This window comes from Gouania willdenowi, chromosome 7, assembly GCF_900634775.1.
Source record: "Gouania willdenowi chromosome 7, fGouWil2.1, whole genome shotgun sequence".
Lineage (NCBI taxonomy): Eukaryota > Metazoa > Chordata > Actinopteri > Blenniiformes > Gobiesocidae > Gouania > Gouania willdenowi.
In genome coordinates this window covers 23900349-23918810 of record NC_041050.1, presented here as the reverse complement: position 1 = coordinate 23918810, position 18462 = coordinate 23900349, and the positions used below count along the sequence as shown (strand labels likewise).

Sequence of the window (18462 nt, the reverse complement as noted above, 5' to 3'; positions counted from 1 at the left end):
CTTCCCTTTTGTCTTTGACCACCGACTTGAAAAAAATCAGGACTCACTTCACCAGACGGTTACGCTGAATTTATCCCGGACGAGCCCCCAAATGTAACCGGCGTCAGACCTAGGGGAATCTGAGCGGCCACATGAGATACACAGGCTGAAGAGCACTGTGGACCTGTAGGTGAATGAAGAGAGAGAGACGTAGTTTTCACATCTTTATCGAGCCAGCGCCATTTTACTTCTGAGACGCGCTGATTTGGCCCAATCTCTTATTCTCTTTCTGCCCTACAAGCACGCGGTCGCCATCTTCTGACCAAGCGGTGTAACTGCACACCATTAAAAGTCAAGAGTCATATTGTAGAAAATATGTTTTTAAAAATAGGGGGTGGCTGTTTTAAATAAAACTTATGCATTTTTAACTTCCTTACATTTGCACATTGTGTCCTTTGGTTTTAAGATTTATGTTACTGACTAGTAAAACCAACCAGGAAAGTAGAAATTTCCTTGTACTGAAACTTATATTTTATTTCAACTTTTTATTGCACTGTTTTACATTGCTTTTGGATTTTACACCATTGCTGTTATTGTTCCCTTGAGACATTTGCACTATACCTGGAGGTATTATAGTGCATTATTTGAAATTTTAAAATAGGTTCAATGGTTTGTTTGCATTGTTTTGTTTTGATATTTAAAATCAATGATAATGTGTACACTGGGGCGGATTCACAAAAGGATTAATGATATTAAAACGTGTGCAAATGTCACTCGTAAGGAGTACAAAGCCCAGGGAATCAGGACTGCGAGTGTTCAGCGCCCAGGGGGAGCAAAAATATGGGAGGAGGAAAGGCAAATAAATTAATGCAAGGGGCGCAATGCGATTCATGAAATCTGGAACTGTTTGCAGTGATTGTTTTTGTATGGAAAAATAGTGCAACTGAGAAGCAGATGCAGACACACACGCAGCTGACAGAAAAGACAGCGGCGATGGAAAAAAGGCTCCAGTGGTGTGTGTGTGAGTGTGTAAGTGAGTGAGAGAGAGAGAGAGAGAGAGAGAGAAAAGAAAAAAAGCTGGATGTGCAGCCACAGCGGCTGTGGCCCCAGACGGTTGCTATGCGCAGCGATGGATATATGGATATGATCATGGATCGATGTAGCTTCAGACGCACTGCTCCAGTCTGCGTGTTTCTCCCCATGTTTTGATTGTAAAAGTCTTGTGTCGTGTTGATGTCAGGCCAGAATCAGTGGATCAGATGCGTAATTTAGGCAGGGATCACTGATGGCACAGTGTTCACATATGAGAGTATGTGTGACACAGCGCTGGTCACTTCCAACATTATATATTATTGCGGCCCGATAAAAAGGAGCACATGGTGTTGTACAAGACAGGGTAGCTGCATACAGCCATGTTGACTCTTTCCTCTGTGTTTCTCCAGTGACGTGACGACTGGGGGAGTGACATGGGGAGAAACTCATTGCTGACTGGATGTTGTGACACAGCATCACTCAAAGTCAGTTGAAAAGTTTAAAATTTTCAACTTTGAGTGACTTCCAGCTACTCAGATCGAGCGATTGAGTTGCTGGAATAGCGCGAGTCACGTTGCTTGAATAGCGGTTGCTTGACGTTGGGTCATTTACATTGATTTTGAATGTATTCTAGTCACCAGAGTCGCTGAAGTCACTTTTGGTGTGAACGCACCTAAAGTGGCCAATTTCAAAGTAAGAGCTCTTTTGAGGACAGTGCTGTGATGTGTTCACACCAAATGTGACATCAGCAACTAAAGTTGCTTAAATCGCCAGTGATGAGTCGCTTGAACATAGTCGTGCTTTTTGCTTGCTTCATTGCTTCATCTACCCCAGTGACATGACAACCGGGGACGTGACGTGGGAAGAAACTCTTTACCGATTGTTAATAATACTATAATAATCCAGTTGTCAGTCGTTGAAGTTGTGTTCGGTGTGAATGCACCTTTACACAACACCGTCCAGAAGCAAACAGCAACTTCGGGTCGCACAAACTGGATTTTTTGTTTGTTTCTGTCTTCTTCCATTTTATATATTTTTTTTATTTTTAGAAACAGAAGCTGAAATTCAGCCAGGTTTATTATTTTTAAGTTTTCTTTATCCTTTCCCTGATGAAGTAAAATGCCTATTAATTTTAAAATGAAAATCAAATCAACACAGATTTTTGTTTTTGTTTTTTAATATTCTTTTTTTGACCAGAACATCCAATGACCAAAACGTGCACTGACAGCAGGATTACATCAATAGTACTTAACAGATTCTACCATTGAAGATTCCATTACATTCGGATCTGGATCCACATTCTGATTCGGGATCAGAAAATCATCTCTCATTATTTGGGAAATTTCAAAAATGAATATCTCAGTTCGTAATGGACTGATCTTTATGAAATTTGGCTCAGTTATGTCGGCTTAGTTCCTCAATTACTCAACCAGGTTTCTTCTACATCGGATCCAGGTTCCACATTTTATTGTGATTTTTCTAAGTAATGGGGGTGTCCACTGTATGGTTAATATTGGGTCTTTAAATTGTGAATGATCCTGGTACATTGATCAGGATCAATGGTCCAGATGAGAGGAGATTTAGTGCTTTGCGGAGGTTTGTGCTCATATTTGTTATATGTGCAACTTTGAATTTAATTTTCTCCTCTCCCCTTCTCTCCTCTCCTCTCCTCTCCTCTCCTCTCCTCTTCTTTTCTCTTCTTGTAACATTCACTTTTGCATCATGAAACAAACCACCTACACTTTAGGACATCTGCTAAGCTAATTTTCTGGAGCTTAGCATCAGCACAGTACTATCAAACAGATTAGGTGAAACAACATCCAACTCTGGCTTTGTGCTGCCTTTCAATAACGCCGCTCCGAGCAGCTCCGCGCTCGAACGAGCGTTTGTGCACATTCGCCTCCAGTTTGTGCTCGCTGGCATGAGAGTTTGCCGAGTATGTGCGTGGGCCGGGGCTTTATGCCTGGGTGTTTCAGTGCCATAAGTCGTAGAGCTGCTGTAATACAGTTGAATCTGGAGCATGAGCGCTTGTGTGCTTACAAGGATTGAGGGAGCGTAACAGAAAGCTGCTTCATAGCTTCTCTCCAAGTCTTTGTTTTCAATCCAAGCCCATTATCACTGGAGGAAAATCATTTCCACAAAATAAACTGTCACTTGGCAGTGTTGGAAATCCACTTAGTGCTGGAGTTATTTTTGCCTTGTGAGGCCTGACACTCATCGAACACAAATCCTGTTTTGGAGAGCTTCTTATGAAGGAACAAACTAGTTCAGAGTGAAAGACTTCCCAACCCGCCTGGTCGGATCGAGTTTGGCAGACAAACAGAAAGTATTCAATGATCACCGTGTTCTGTATTATTGTTGTGATGTTTTCTCTGCGCTCAGATTTATAAAAATATAACAGAAATGAGCCTGATCAACTTTTGGAGATAAAACTATTTCAAATGCTTCACTTCTACTGTTCTTTCAAAATAAAACTTTTACATCTTTTATGAGTTTGTTCTAGAAAAACTTGGAAATTTCTTTTTCAATCTGTCACACTTTTGCAGTGACCGAAATATTTTCTTGTGAGGCCTATCTACCCATTTATCTGAAAAAAAAGAAAGAACATTTTTAAAAAAACTACCGTCTTTAGAAGCTTTAAATAAGTGTAATGTGAGTAAAACCCTGTCTACAGTAGAGATGGCCACTTTATTCACAGAGGGATGACAAAAATGTGATTGAGGGTCACATGATCAACATTCATGTCAATATTAGAATAACGGCCAAAATGAGCATTAACACAGGAAACAACAATGAAGGCTTTGAGTTAGTTTTTGTTACTGTTTTGTGTATTATTGAAGTCATTTTCAAAACATTGTGCATTCATGTATTATTGTCTTTGTTTTGTGTGTTTTGGGAGTCATTTTGTGTATTTTTGTTGTGGTTTTGTATGTTTTTTGAGTCAATTTGTGTATTTTTTGTTGTTTTGTGTGTTTTTTTAAATTATTTTTGTGTGTATGTGTCGTTGTCTTGTTTTTTCGGGCAATCATTTTATGTGTTTTTCTATTATTTTGTGTATTTCTAGTCATTTCTTTATGGAGTCATTTTTGTGTATTTTTGTTGTTTTGTGTGATTTATTTTATTTTTGTCTATATTTGCAGTCCTTGTGTATTGTTTTAGGGGTTAATAATGTGATTTTTTGTTGTAGTTTCTGTTCTTGCAGTCTGTGTATTTTTTGTTGTTCTTTTGAATGTATTTTGAGAAATGTTTGTGTGAATTTCAGTTCTTCTTGTCTATATGTTCTATATGTTTTTTCTATATGTTTTTGAAGGAAATGTGTGCATCTTTGTTTTATTTTTTTGTTATTTTGTGTGTTTTTTGAGTAATTTTGTCTGTTTACTCTGGAGGCTGCACAAAACTAATCTGTTCTCCAGTCTACACTGTCTGTATCTAACACATAGATATAGTTCTCATCAGGGATTCGGTCGCAGTTAAGTTTTAAACGGAAACAATTACAGAATATTTTTTTTTATTGCTAACCAGCATTGGTCCAAACTGAAGTCACATGTTCAAAACTCTTAACGCAGCCTGCATGTCTGCATGCATCTCAGCTCAACAGTTTCTCTCATTCCCAAAAGTGTTTCGCACCAACAAAACACTTCATACACATCTAAAAAGAAGCTCATTCAACCACAACACTAGCAAATAATCTTTAGAAACACACATTGTCACTCTGAGCACACTGAACTACAAAATACTACCAACAAAGAGCATTACATAAAATTTTTCAGCACATTTTTCAAATGCTAGCACACTTTGTTCAAAACAGTTAAAAACACAATCAAAACAGAATGATGGGGGTAAAACTATTGAAAATTATATCAAAATAAGAATAAATAACACTATAATGCAATTTGAAACACAGCTGAGTGTAGTTTTTAGTTGAAAACCAATTCAGGTAATCTATGTTTGGCCTCATTAGAAACAAAGGAGTGGCTTCTGATTCTTTTTCTTTTGCGAGTATGAATGAAAGAGCAGTGGGTGAGGTTGGTAGAGACAGAAGAGCGACCAGGTGAGGAAGAGGAGGAAGGAGAGGAAGACCAAGAGCTGTGGTCTGAATAAATCAGGGCCACAGTGAGTGACCATGTGCTAAATCATGGACTCTGAAAAGCTGGTGCAAAGGAGCAGTCAAACTTTCAGCATTCAACAGTTGCATCAATTACGAGAATTTTCCAGCAAAACAACAATTAACACATGCATCCACAATTTCTGTATTGAACCAGATTTCACAAAATGAAGTGATCTATATTTTTACATCAGCTGAAAGTTTAGGAAATATATTGATTATAGTATTTTGTGTTTTATATTACTGCACTGTATATTTAGGATGCATAGTAATTCTAAGATTATTATTATTAATGTTTTCAATTACTGTAAATTGCTGCACACCTGATTCAATGTTGTTGCTATACTGTATATTGCAGCAAATACAATAATTTAGAGCCATCTGATATGTGATTACAGAATCTCTTCTGGTCCTAGTCACACAGTCCTAAGCAGGCCAGAAACCATTGTATACTGATAACATTTGCCAAGGCCTCTTCTCAGAGACTCTGTCATTGTTATGCTTAATGCTATCAGTTTCGACCAATGCTTGTTAGCAATAAAAAAAAAAATTAAAAAAAACTGCAAGTGGTAGCTTTGATAAAGAGCATCCGAGTTCTCTTTAAGCTCAGGAAAAGAGGCTCAGTGCTTCCTTTTTTACCTCCTTTAGCCTTGTAAACACTTATGCATCCAAAGGAGACAAGATAATGCTGACCCACAATTCTTTGAGGCGACAGCATTTCAAGGGAAACGCACAACCAAGCCCTTACGGAAACTCACGATGACCGACAAGTAATGGAGATCATATAAGTTACCAATGCAATAATATGCCTTGAACAATTTTAAATAAATAATCTAAAACCCTTATCTTATTATATGTAAGACATATTATCAGATTATAACTGACATAAAACAGACACTCTGTGGTTCAACAAAAGGGGATCAGAGATATTTTTAGCCACATTATGTTTTGTTCAACATAATTCATATTTGTGAGTGGAAGGTGAATGTGAGCAACCATTCTCAATGTGACATTCTTTTAGTTTCACTTTTGTTCCTCGTAGCCTGGTAGCCTCTTTTCCTTTGATTTAAATTCAAACCGTGTGATTTTTGAGATTATATCAGCGGAAAGTGTTATAAATGTGCTTTTAGTCGTCCAGTTTCGGAAATTTGTAGTTTTTTCACCACGGCAGACGTCACTAACTTTCGCGGTCGTCAAAACAAACGTGATGGCCTTTTCCTTACTCCTCTCCTAACACCTTTCTTTAACCACGTGACATCATCCACAGGCTAATGGAAAAGATAAGAGCGACTCTTCGGATACAGCCATGGACTCTCTCTTAGAGGGGTTGGTTTAAGCGTTCAACAGTTGCATCAATTATGAGAATAGGCAATACTTGTATCTCAATTACTGTATTGAGCCAGATTTAACAAAAAAGTAATACATGGCTTTACATCAGCTGGAAGTTTGGGAAAAAAATTGATTCCAGTTAAAAATGTCTCACCAGAGAAGACACAAGATGTGACGTGGATGAAAATACAGTATGTGGCAAAATGCGGATGACTGTGAATGTTACAGTATACATGTGTTTTGTTTTTTTTATTTAGTCTTTTAAATTGTATTCTGCCCCCTGAATTCCGAGATTCTGCATTTTTCTGTTTAGAATAATCTTTATATATTTTCTAAGATCTTGAAGTACTTGCGCAAAAGCACAAATGTTCTTACTGTAAACTGTTTCAATCGAAATCTGGCACAATAAGGTAATTGTATTTTCTGAAATCATGCCTCATACTTTCAGAACTCTACACACAAATCCAAAACAACATGCACAATGGGCAAAACCCCTCAATTCTCCTTCAAAATGAAACTTTACATTTAAAATAATGTAATTTCTTCTCAAAATGGTATTTTGTTTTCAAATGACACACACAAACCATCACATTAATAGACTTTTATAAGAACCAGTTGAACACATTGATGTGCTCAATGTAAAACACTATGATGAATGGAAAATACTTCTTCATTCATTATAATGGCTTAGGCCTTTTTTTGTTCAGTGTTACACTTACTACAGACAGTACATATAACCCAGATAGCCGCATACGTCTCACCAATGTTGGCCTCAGATCGGCATTCTACTCCTATTTGTGTGTTTTTCCCCCAAAATCGGTGATAATTGTAGAACTGTAAAATGTTACTTCCATGAAGCTGTTTTTGTACTGGGGCTCTTTTGCTATGCTGCTGAAAATACATTTATGATCATGAACTGTGTCTCTCTTTATTTTGTCCACACATAATAAGCTATTTAGTGGTAGTATATTGTATTTTGTTGTTGTGATATTGCTATATTCCTATCAGATTTAAATAAATACTCGACTATGGACTTGGAGATATTTATACTAATTGAATAATCCGAGCTAAATAAAGATTAATATAAGCTGTAGAGAGTCCGCGCTGAGCATCTTTAATCCATCGTCCTAACATCGGCCAAACGCCAATGTATCTGCAACATCTGCCCATTGACCAAACGCTCTTCATAATACGTCTCGCCGATGCAACTTCATTCATCGTGCCAACGTCGGCGAGATGTATGTGTGCTATCAGGGAAGTGTGTTGTAAAATATTTGAGAATATTGTTTTTATACTCAGAATACACAAATACACAATCAAATATATTTTATTTTTTCCACAAAAACGATTTACACTGTACATCCCAAACAACACAAAATTCCACATACAAAACAAAATTATTTAGCTACAGTAAAACAAAAAAACTAAAAAAATGTTGGCATCCATTGCTCCAAAACAAAAGAGCTCACCTGTTGCCCTTTTATGCTAAACCTCTGATTGCTAATTGTAAAACTGTGTTACAGGTGATGAGTCAGTGTGCATAGTAGGGCAATTAATTTTAGAATTTGAAATGACAGTGTGTTCCTTGTGAAAACAAGATATTTTCTTCATGAAAATTGTGTCAAATGCATTTAATTGTGTGTAGTGCTTTGAAAAAAGTGTGTTTTAGAACTGCAAATTGAGTGTAAAGCAGGAATTGTGTTTGTAGTTTGGTAGAATTGGTTTAGGACGTTGGTATGTTAGTTACATGTTGTGGTCATTGTGTCTCAAATACCAGTAATTGTGTGTAAACGGTAAAGAAAAACTGTAACTGTTGTTTTGCTGAAAAATTCTCACAATCGATGCAACTATGTAATACTGCAAGTTTGGCTGCACCTTACAGTAAACCAGCCTCTCTCTAAAAGAGAGTCCATGATTTAGCACATGCTCAGTCATTGTGGCCCTGATTTCATCTCTCCTGGTGGCTCTTCTCTCTCTACCAACCTCATCTGCTGCTCTTTGATTTATACCTGCAGAAGAAGAAGAATCAGATCCACTCTTTTGTTTCTAATGAGGCCAAACACAGATCACCTGAATTGGTTTTCAACTGGCAACTAAGCTGTTTGAATATGCATTATAGTTTTATTTATTCTTATTTTGTCAATATTTTGATATGATTTTCAATAGATTTCAATGTGGCTGCAGCAGATATTCCTAATGTTTTTTTCTCCCCAGCATTCTATTTGGATTGTGTTTTGAACTGTTTTGAACAAAGTGTGCTAGCATTTGAAAAATGTGCTGTAAAAGTATAATGTTTTGCAGGTGGTGAACTAGTGACTGAGGAAAAACTTCACGAATTATGGTGACTGTGGTCGCTAAATGCATTTTGTGTGAAAGCAATTAAAAATGATTCACAGTTTAGTCCACATAGACTTCTGTTTTGCAGGGTGTATTAATAATTTTGAACATGTGACTTCAGTTTCGACCAATGCTTGTCAGCAATCGAAAAAACCCAGCCATATTTCTTTATTATTCTACTTTTATACTGAGAAACATCTCAGGTACAGCTTTCTGCAATGGTTTGTTGTTAAATGTGTGAAATGATGGATTTCTGTGAGTGTGTGCACGTGTTTTCATTTGTTCTCCATTTACATCACATTTGGTAATGAAAGGGCGTTTTATGATGCGAGGTGACTATATCTTACTGCATTATGCATGCGTGATGCATGATAGCTAACGCTTAGTAACATCCACATACGTAATTAAGTAGTGAAATGTAATAATGTCATTTATCCCTCTGGGTTTAGGCTTGGAATAATTGCTGCAGAGTCAGCCTACTGTGCAGTATGCTGTGTGTGTGTGTGTGTGTGTGTGTGTGTGTGTGTGTGTGTGTGTGTGTGTGTGTGTGTGTGTGTGTGTGTGTGTGTGTGTGAGATGAAGACACAGCAAGCTCTTGTCTACTTTCTTCCCTCTTCAACAGCTTTCACTTTCTGTGTGCACTATAACTAGAGAAAGAAAAGGGAGACGGGTGTAAGGATGAAAGAGAGAAAAGAAAGCAAGCCAAAGAGTGTCGGCCGCTATGTCGGTCTGATATTTTCCATAGTGACAGCTGGGCCCAGGAGCTCAGACCCTTTTCTTCTGGCACACAAAGCCCATTAAGTATAGCACTCGCTCAAAGGCCCCGCAGCCTCCAAATTGCTGCAAGCTCCTCCCCAAAGTGTGGCAGCTTCTGTCATTTAAATCAGGCCTTGTTTGTGAAGTGCTGCCTGTGTTGACTGCTGCTCAGGGTGTGTGTTTGCCTGGCCTGCTGCTTTAACTGCTGAGAAAGCACACGGTGCAGTAAGGGACCAAAGACACTTGTGAGAGAAAAAGCGGCTCCGAGACATAGAGAAAAAGAGGAGGGAAAGGAACATTTTAGGAAGAAATTGAGGGTCAGGTATGAAGATAGAGGAAGAAAAGTCTTTAAAACTTCTTCTTTAAAGGTGACATGAACTTAAAACAAAAAGCACAGTAGGCCATGATGTGTGTGGGATATCTGAGCTTGGTTAAAGTTAGGATTAACTCCAGCAGGCAGAGTGACAGGGAGTCAGGCTGAACAGACTGAGCAGCGACAGCTTCCAACACCCTAGGGATGGGATGGCTTTTGGCAGACATGACCCCGTTTCACCCTGATGTCCCGTCCCTCCGCTGCTGTGTGGGAGGGCCCAGGGCGACGAAAGGCTCAGGTTGGCTTTTTAGAGATGATGCTCATCCAAAGTGGCGTCCAGACGACACTCTGTCTGACTCTGAGTGTGTGTGTGTGTGTGTGAAATGTATTAGGCAAATAATAATAATAGTGATTATTATTATTATTATTATTATTTTTTTTTTTTTTTTTTTTACTCTCTATTCATTAGGAGCACAGAGGGCTTTTTTTCTTCTTTTTTCCTTTCTCTAACTCTCTAACAATTAACCAATCACAGTTTTTAGCAGACTGCATCATACCCAGCAACCACACCTTCTCATAAGATAAACATTTATGTCCCTCCTTGCTCAGAGTTTCTCTCACAAACTTCCTGAATCACTTTTAAGCTTAGATTCCTCACTACGAATCTTTAGGCAAAGTTAGGACTTCTCTGAGAGGACTCTGGGAAGTTTTTTGAATACGACCACTGGTTTTTTTAAGTGAAGGAAGAAAATGGTTTTGTTAGGGGGAATATAGGTAAAAGTGCCATGTTGTTTGTAGTGGATTTAAATAAGAGAAAGTAATGTACAGTATATTCATACTGGGCCCTATTCTCCAGTCTGGACTTAAGCATTTTTTTATGCTCCTGCAGTTACGCACCTATCTCCTGTGTGTATTCTCGGGTCCAGGTGCTCGTAGTCTATGAATGAAGGAGGTCTGAAGCAAAGGAGGCAGACTGGGGCATGATGTCGTTGTTTTTAGGCTGTCTAGAAATCACGGAATATGGAGTTTTCCTCACGCTTGTAAATGTCATTGAAATCTGTGAAAATTATGAAGCGCACTTTTAATTTGTTGATAAACAATGTAACAGGTTGTTTGAGCAGATTACTACATTGTGAAGATCGGACTGATTTTTATGTCTGAGCCACAGTTGAAATTTCTCTTTTTCTCCTCATATTAACGTCAGATTAATGTTTGTTTCTGTGGAAAGCCTGTTTTATTAACTTCTTACATTTCTGCATTCAGAAATGATCAGTGCGCATTAGTCGTGCTCATCATCATCTGTCATCAATGTTTCACTTGTTATTTACTCTTGCAGTGTGTTCAAACTGTGGCTTTACGTTACACACCGTGTTAAAATAGTTTCATCAGTCTGTCAGTGTTTCATTTACCGAGCAGCAGCTGCTGACGCGCGCACTGCGGCACACAGCTGATCAGCTACGCAACGCATCTCCTTCCAGGACAAGGAGTGGACGGCATGGATAAAATTAATTCAATGTAACACATTTGTCCCGTTGAGAAGTGGTAAATGTGAACATAATAGAAATGCTGATGGTCAGTCCTTTGGCGTGCTTGTGTGACTCCCCCCACCCCCGTGACAGCGTAATAGTGTCAGTTTGAATAGATTATTTCTGAAAGTCTCTTCTACAATATCATGAGTGCGTGTGGCTTCAATTGTAACTAAATCCATACTAAGTTCTAGTGCATTAATGTTTCACCTTATTGGCGCTGCACTTATTTTAGGTTCAGAAGCACATAAGAGGAAAATAACTTAAGCAGATGGGAGAATACGCGCAAGGCCAGATTTGAATGGAAACGCCCACATTTCAAGGTCTCAGAGTGCGTAACTGGGTTGGAGGCACACAGCGACTGACTTAAGTCCAGGGGGAGAATAGTGAGCAGCCAAAAACAACGCCGCTGCTCGGCTTTTCTGACTTACACACATGGGAGAATAGTCCACTGGGAATAACAGGGGTTCTTCTCTGTCAAAGCATTTTAGGAACAACTACCTGATTTTTTGTTTTTGTTTTTTTAATTACCTGAGCAAAAATGTTTTGTTTGTTTTGCATCCGCTCGAATTAAACTGCTTTAACGGTTTTAAAATCCATGGCTTATGAAGTTGGTTTGCTGTAGAGTTGTTTCTCTTCTGCTCTCGTCTCACCACTGACAGTTTAAAGCACAGCGCACAGATTTGATTGTAAGTATTTGACGTGTTTTTCTTTATGAGAGCAGATGAATGCAGTAAGATCAGGAGACACACTTTTAAAATCTGCAGACATTCTTTGAATTGGGTCAATTTTTTATAGAGTTAAAAACTTGTAGTAGATACTATATGTTTTTTATGCATTTCTCAGAAAAATTTCTAATCCCATCCTGTAAGAGTCAAGTGTGATGGAGGGAGAGACGCTGAGCTGTGTCTAATGGGAGCTGACAGATATGGGTATGATCAGACTGCACGGATGTTAAAGAGTGAAAGGGACCAAGGTGGGGTGGGGGGGTGGGGGGTAGTGGGGGAAGGGAGTACAAGTGTGCGCGTGCACGTGTGTTTGTGTGTCATAGTTGTGTTGATTGTGAACGTTTCTCCAGGTCTGTTAGACTTTTCCTCTGCCCAAAGATAATTTTTCCTCTTGTGCTGAATAAACAAAGTGAAAGCATGGGTTGGGAGCATTTAAGAAGACTTTTGAATAAAAATAATGATGGAAAAAGTAAAAATCTCCATTAATGATCTTACAGGGGTCGTTTTCTCTGCATGCTTGTGTGTGTGTGTGTTTTTTTTGTGTGTTTTTTTTGTTGCTTTTTATTTTTGTGTATTCTGCTGCGTACTAATTTAAACTTTATTGTCTCCACCATCTCCAGGGCAGCTGGAGGCTATGTTAGAGTTCAGCTGCTTGTAATACAGAGCAGTGAATGAGAGCAGAGAGAGAAAGTGTGTGTGTGTGTGTATGCGTGCACGTGTATGTGCGTGCGTATGTGTTCTCTATCAGTGTAGTAGAACAGAAGGATGGTGGGGTGGGGGTGAGTGGTGAAGTTAATAGGCTAATGAGAGCACTGTGCTCAGGAAGAATACAAGAGGCTGTCTGGCATGCTCAGATAAAAAAAGACAAAAAAGAAAAGGAAAACTTATGGAGGCTGTAGTGGAACCAGACTTTCTAAAAAAAAAGAAACAACACACACTGATGACCAGTGGAAGAAGCAATGCACTCTTTGTTGTGTATTTATCTTAACTCGGTGATGCCCGGTCAGTAACATGATACACACAGATGATTATTTTAGACATTTCTCTGAACTTTATTTATATGTTCCTTAATTTTTCCAATCAAAATTGAACAATGATTACACACATCATTTCATTTTGTTGTTCTAATTGTTTCTACAGGGTTTGGAAGCAGACGGATCATTGGTTCATTTACAAATGACTGTAGATCAGTCCATCAGATGTAAATCTATAGCTTTGTTAAAGGATTTCATTGGTAAATGAAAGAATGGCATGTATCCATTAATAATCTTTCTTTCTGAAACGCACTTGTCAACCACTATCTTCTAACAATGGGCAGGTCATTATCTAAAAGAACTGAATGGTCCAAGAGTACTCGCTCAGATCTTATCCACTTCATAACTTGGTCCCGAGCAGGATAGGTGTTCAGCCTAAGTTACCATGGTGATTTAGCCAGATTATCTAGATTTGTACTACAGGCCCAAAATGAATAACTGAAAATATACAAAACACTGCAAAAATGACTCCAAAACACAAAAAATAACACTAAAAACAGACAAAACAATACATCAAATGACAACAAAAATATATATAAATGAGAGAAACGCACACAAAACAACAAATAGAACACTCAAAAACTCTTTGTTGCCCTCAGATCAGACAAATCACTTTGTTGTGGTACCTGGTGATAAAAGTTTCTCATCTCTGGAGTGGACCCTACTAGTAAAGCCAAATCCTCTACTAGTAGACCATTTTTACTAGGAGTACAAGTAAAGTTTTGAGTTTTCACTAGTAACATTTTTCAACACAAAATATTCTACTAGTAAATGATTGTGCTTTACTAGTAGTCTACTCATGCACAAGTGAACAAAAAACCTTCAGTAAAACAACGTTTTTGTTTCAAATTCAAATCTAAAAGCCAAATCTCTAAAGCCAATATATTTACTAGTTGTACTAGAAGTAGTAACTAATGCAAATGAAGTATAAGGGATTAGTTTTCTTTTGAAGACTCAACATCACAAAGTTCATCTTTGTGACTACAGAAGTAATAGTTTTTAACATTAACAAACCTTTCCAGTTGGAAAACACTTTGTAACACATTACAAAAAAATGATCTGTGATTGCATGAAATAGAATGAATTCTGAATGAAAGACGCATAAAAATGATGTGCTTATGGCCCCATTTCATCTTGCAGAGATGGGGAGGGAGTAATGGGAGCAAGCAATGGGAGAGCTCATTATGTGGCAGACCATCTGCTGCTAGGAGGGAGGAACTGTCTGTCTGTCCCAGACACCGGCTCGGCTCTGTGAATGGGCCTGGAGTTACAGGGAGAATGTTCCTCTAACTTCGCTGAATGAGCACTACATCTGCTTACATACATCACCTTTCAACACTTCTACTGAGGGTTGACGCGACCCTTATGAAAACATAGAACAGTTAGAAAACATTAATAAAATTATTTCACCATTAAATGTACACACACACATATATATAATGAATCATAATTCTTTGAACCCAAATCCAATTTGTGTTCTGGGTAACGCAGACTTGGACAATTGGTGACCCCCAAAGTAAACCCACAAAATGACTCCAAAAGCACACAAAACAACAGAAGAATATATACACAAGAAAAGCAAAAACATACAAAAACAGAAAAAAATACACAAATATCAAAAGGATATGAAACAACAACAAAATACACAAACATTATTCCAAAAACACACAAAACAACAATTATACACCAAATTGACTCTAAAAACTCACAAACCAACAACAGAAATATACAAACATGACAGAAAAACACACAAAACAACAATTGTACACAAAAGTTACCCCATAAGCACACAAACCAACAAAAGAAATACACGAAATAACTAAAAAAAAACATGCAAAACAACATCAGATTCACAAAATGAGAACAAAAACTACATACAATCACACAAAACAATGAGAAGATTTCACAAAAACAACTAAAAAGGACAGAAAAACACACTAAACAACAATGAAAACACACAAAGCCTTTGTTTCCTGTGTTAATGCTTAGATTTCAAAATGCTGACATGAATGTTGATAATGTGACTAAAATTGTCCATGTCCTGTGTAAAAACCTCTTTTACTGTATTGTCTGTCAAATTAAAGTGTTGTATTTGAGCACATTTATTGTGTTCCCTGACCTTATGATGGCTTGTTAATAGTTTAACAGTGTATAAACTTTATCTTGTGGGTCTCCATGTTGTTTTAAAGTGTGACAGTGGGACGGTGAGGCCGTGCGTGTGTGTGTGCGTGCGCGCGCGCGTGTGTGTGTGTGTGTGCGTGTGCGTGTGCGTGTGCGTGTGCGTGTGTGTGTGTGTGTGTGTGTGTGTGTGTGTGTGTGTGTGTGTGTGTGTGTGTGTGATGGCCGCAGGCTGGGTGTGTGAGTGTGGGAGAAGTTGCCGGGCACAGCAGATGCTCTTTGTTGCTGTGTCGCTCCATTGTTGTTGAAAGCTGAGACTGGACTCTGCTGAAAGCTCCTACAAGCCCTCTCATTGGCCGTCTGCCACTGTCAATCAGTCTGCCGATCCCGCCCCTCTGGCAGGGCATTGTTGCTGAAGTTGAAGAGAAGTTTGAGCAACTTTTTGTCAGACGCAGGTTTCCATCCGCTGCTGCGGGACTGAGGGCCGAAGGACCGCCAACATGAAGCTGTGTCGCACCTTTCTGGGTTCGTATCCCTCACACTTGTTGTGGTTTAAATGCCGTAAAGAATTAAAAAAAAACAAACGTTTGCTGCTTCGGCATCCGTTTGGCTTGGAGTGTGACAGCTGTGAGGCTGATCTCTCCTTTCTACTGCTCTGTGTTCATAAATGGACAAATTTTATCACCACAAAACTGTGATTGTATCTAATCTGAACACTTCTTATTGTCAGCATTTAGAATAATGACAAATTTGCAGAGGTGTAAAGAGTACTGATTTATCCTACTGAAGTATGATTACTTGATGGACTTGTACATTTACAAGTAAGTCATACATAAAATACTCAAGTACAAGTAAAACGTAATTCAATTAAGTAGTACTCAAAATGAAAGTTAGTAGTTACTTTCAACCCCCCATGGTTATTATTTATTCATAAATCTTGCCATGGTTCCCTTGCAAACAGTAAATTTCTCATGTTAAAAAGGAAGAGACAAAATCTTGCACACTTGGAACTTAATTCATTTTCCACAAATTTGGCATCTGTATAAAATAAAAGGTTTGTCATTTAAAAATAAATAAATAACACCAATGAATTCAATTAAAAATAAATAAACTTCTCAGGCACTAAGTAGAGGAATTTTTTTAACTATAAAACTGAGAAAATTAACAACTCAATTACAGTAATGTGAGTATTTGTAAGCAATTACTTTCACCTCTGCAAATCTGAGCATTCATACAGCAAGTAACAAAGGGTTTGCGTAGTTTGTTGCCATTTTGTACATTTATCTACTCATTTTGTGCACTTCTGTTTTTTTTTTTGTGAGTTGTGGGAGTAATTTTGTGTAATTTGTTGTCATTTTGTGTGTGTTTGTGGTTTTGTGGAGGTTTTCCCTTTATTTTTATGTATAGACCTATACTTGTAGTCATTTTGTGTGTTTCTGGAGAAAATATGGGTGTTTGTTGTCCATTTTTTCATTTTCTTTAATGTTGCAAGTTTTTTAGGGGTGATTTTGTTTATGTTTGCTTTTTTTTTAAAACTATTTTTACTTTTACATTTTTGCCGCTGGTTGCCCATGCCTGAACTGGGACATGCCTGTCATAGCGGTGTAGATAACTAGCACTGTTCTTCCCGGGATGGAGCACAGATGAGAGGAAGGTGTGAATGTGTTGATTAATGAGCCCATAGTGTACAGACTGGTGTGTGTGTGTGTGTGTGTGTGTGTGTGTGTGTGTGTGTGTGTGTGTGTGTGTGTGTGTAAAATATGAGCTATGAGAGACGCTGCAGCCGTCAATGGGGGATTAAAAGAAGCTTAAGTCTGTCTGCCGTTCAACTTTGATCCTCCAAGCCACGGAAATAGCATTTATTACTGAACTCATGCACTTCACCTCAGTCTAAAACTAAACCCAAACTAAACTTTTTCCCTTTGAGTAAAGAAAGAAAGAAAAAGTGTGAGACAAAGCCCCGGGCCCCCCTAAGGGACTGTGGCCCTGGTACCGTGGGGACAATGCTAAGCTGCGGTCTTATTAAAAACTTTTTTGTTGTGTTAGTCTGTTGGCTTGCTCCATCTGTCGAGGGAGCACAGGGGCCTCCCTGGTCCCAACCTCAGCGCCGAGTCATCTGCTGCCCCCATCTAATATTTATCCTGGCTGCTTGCACAATGCAGCCACCATACAAGAGCCATAATAGTGCTGTGGGCCTCCGAGCCATCTGCATCTGCACACACGTCAGAGAGCAGGAAGAGTTCCCCAGCTGATGGAGCGGCTGCTGCGTCAGCAGGAAACCCTCCGTCACACCACTCTCACATGTTTTATTCACTTTATTAGACACAAGACAAAACACATGACACTTTAACATAAAGTTTGACATATTTAAACCATTTTTTAAGTAAAAAACATCATGTGTTGTTTCAGAAAAACATTAAATTATATGACACTAAGTTATATGAAAAGTTTGATTCTCTTGAAGCCTTTAAAGTAAAAAAGTTAAATTAATTAAATGTTTAGAATTATATTTAGTGGATTATTGATATTTAGGAAGCTTGGCTCCAATTAAAGCATTTTTTTCTGCAAATCTGTTATTGTTTTGCTTGTTGTTGTTATTGTTGTTTTACTTTTTTAGCTGATTCGTGGCCTATTTTTTCTGTTTAAAACAGAGTGCTGAAAAATGCCAAGAAAACATTTGTTTGATTTATTTTATTTAAATAACCCAGACTTAACTTAAAGTTTAAAAAGCACAACAAAAATGACAATAATAATAATAATAATAATAATGATAATAATAATAATAATAATTATTATTATTATTATTATTATTATTATTATTATTATTATTATTGTTATTTTTGTTGTTGTTGCATTTTTAGCATTTGGGAATTTTGTTTATCAGTTTACATCGTTTTTTTTTTTTTTTTTTTTTTTTTTGAGATAAAGATATACAGTTACTTGTAAGGAAAGCCTGAGCCCTAAACTTTTCTTTTGAAAAAGCTCAGAGAAGGTTGTGCATTGCACTTTGTGCCTGGGTGGACAGTGACACACAAAGGCCTTTGTTTCCTTGGTTCCTTTCTGAGCGAGCTGGAGCTGTCCATGGTAAAGCTCCTGCTCAGCTTCATGGAGCTGTTCACAGTTCTGAAATCACTCCATGAGGGAAATGTTTGAGTGCTCTGCAAGGTTTTCCATAGTTAGTTACTTCAAAGTATATTCATCACTT

At 38.0% G+C, this 18462-nt stretch overlaps 1 protein-coding gene across 6 annotated transcripts in view; it reads left to right on the top strand.

The window, feature by feature from the left end:
• The first annotated feature begins 15644 nt into the window (after window positions 1–15644).
• Window positions 15645–18462, top strand: part of myt1b (myelin transcription factor 1b) — a 62568-nt gene continuing 59750 nt past the window's right edge. For all 6 annotated transcript variants that reach the window (XM_028451876.1, XM_028451881.1, XM_028451882.1 and 3 more), the window contains exon 1: window positions 15645–15782. In XM_028451876.1, the coding sequence (XP_028307677.1) occupies window positions 15758–15782 (25 nt within the window). In that variant the 5' untranslated portion in view covers window positions 15645–15757. The remainder of the gene's footprint in view (window positions 15783–18462) is intronic.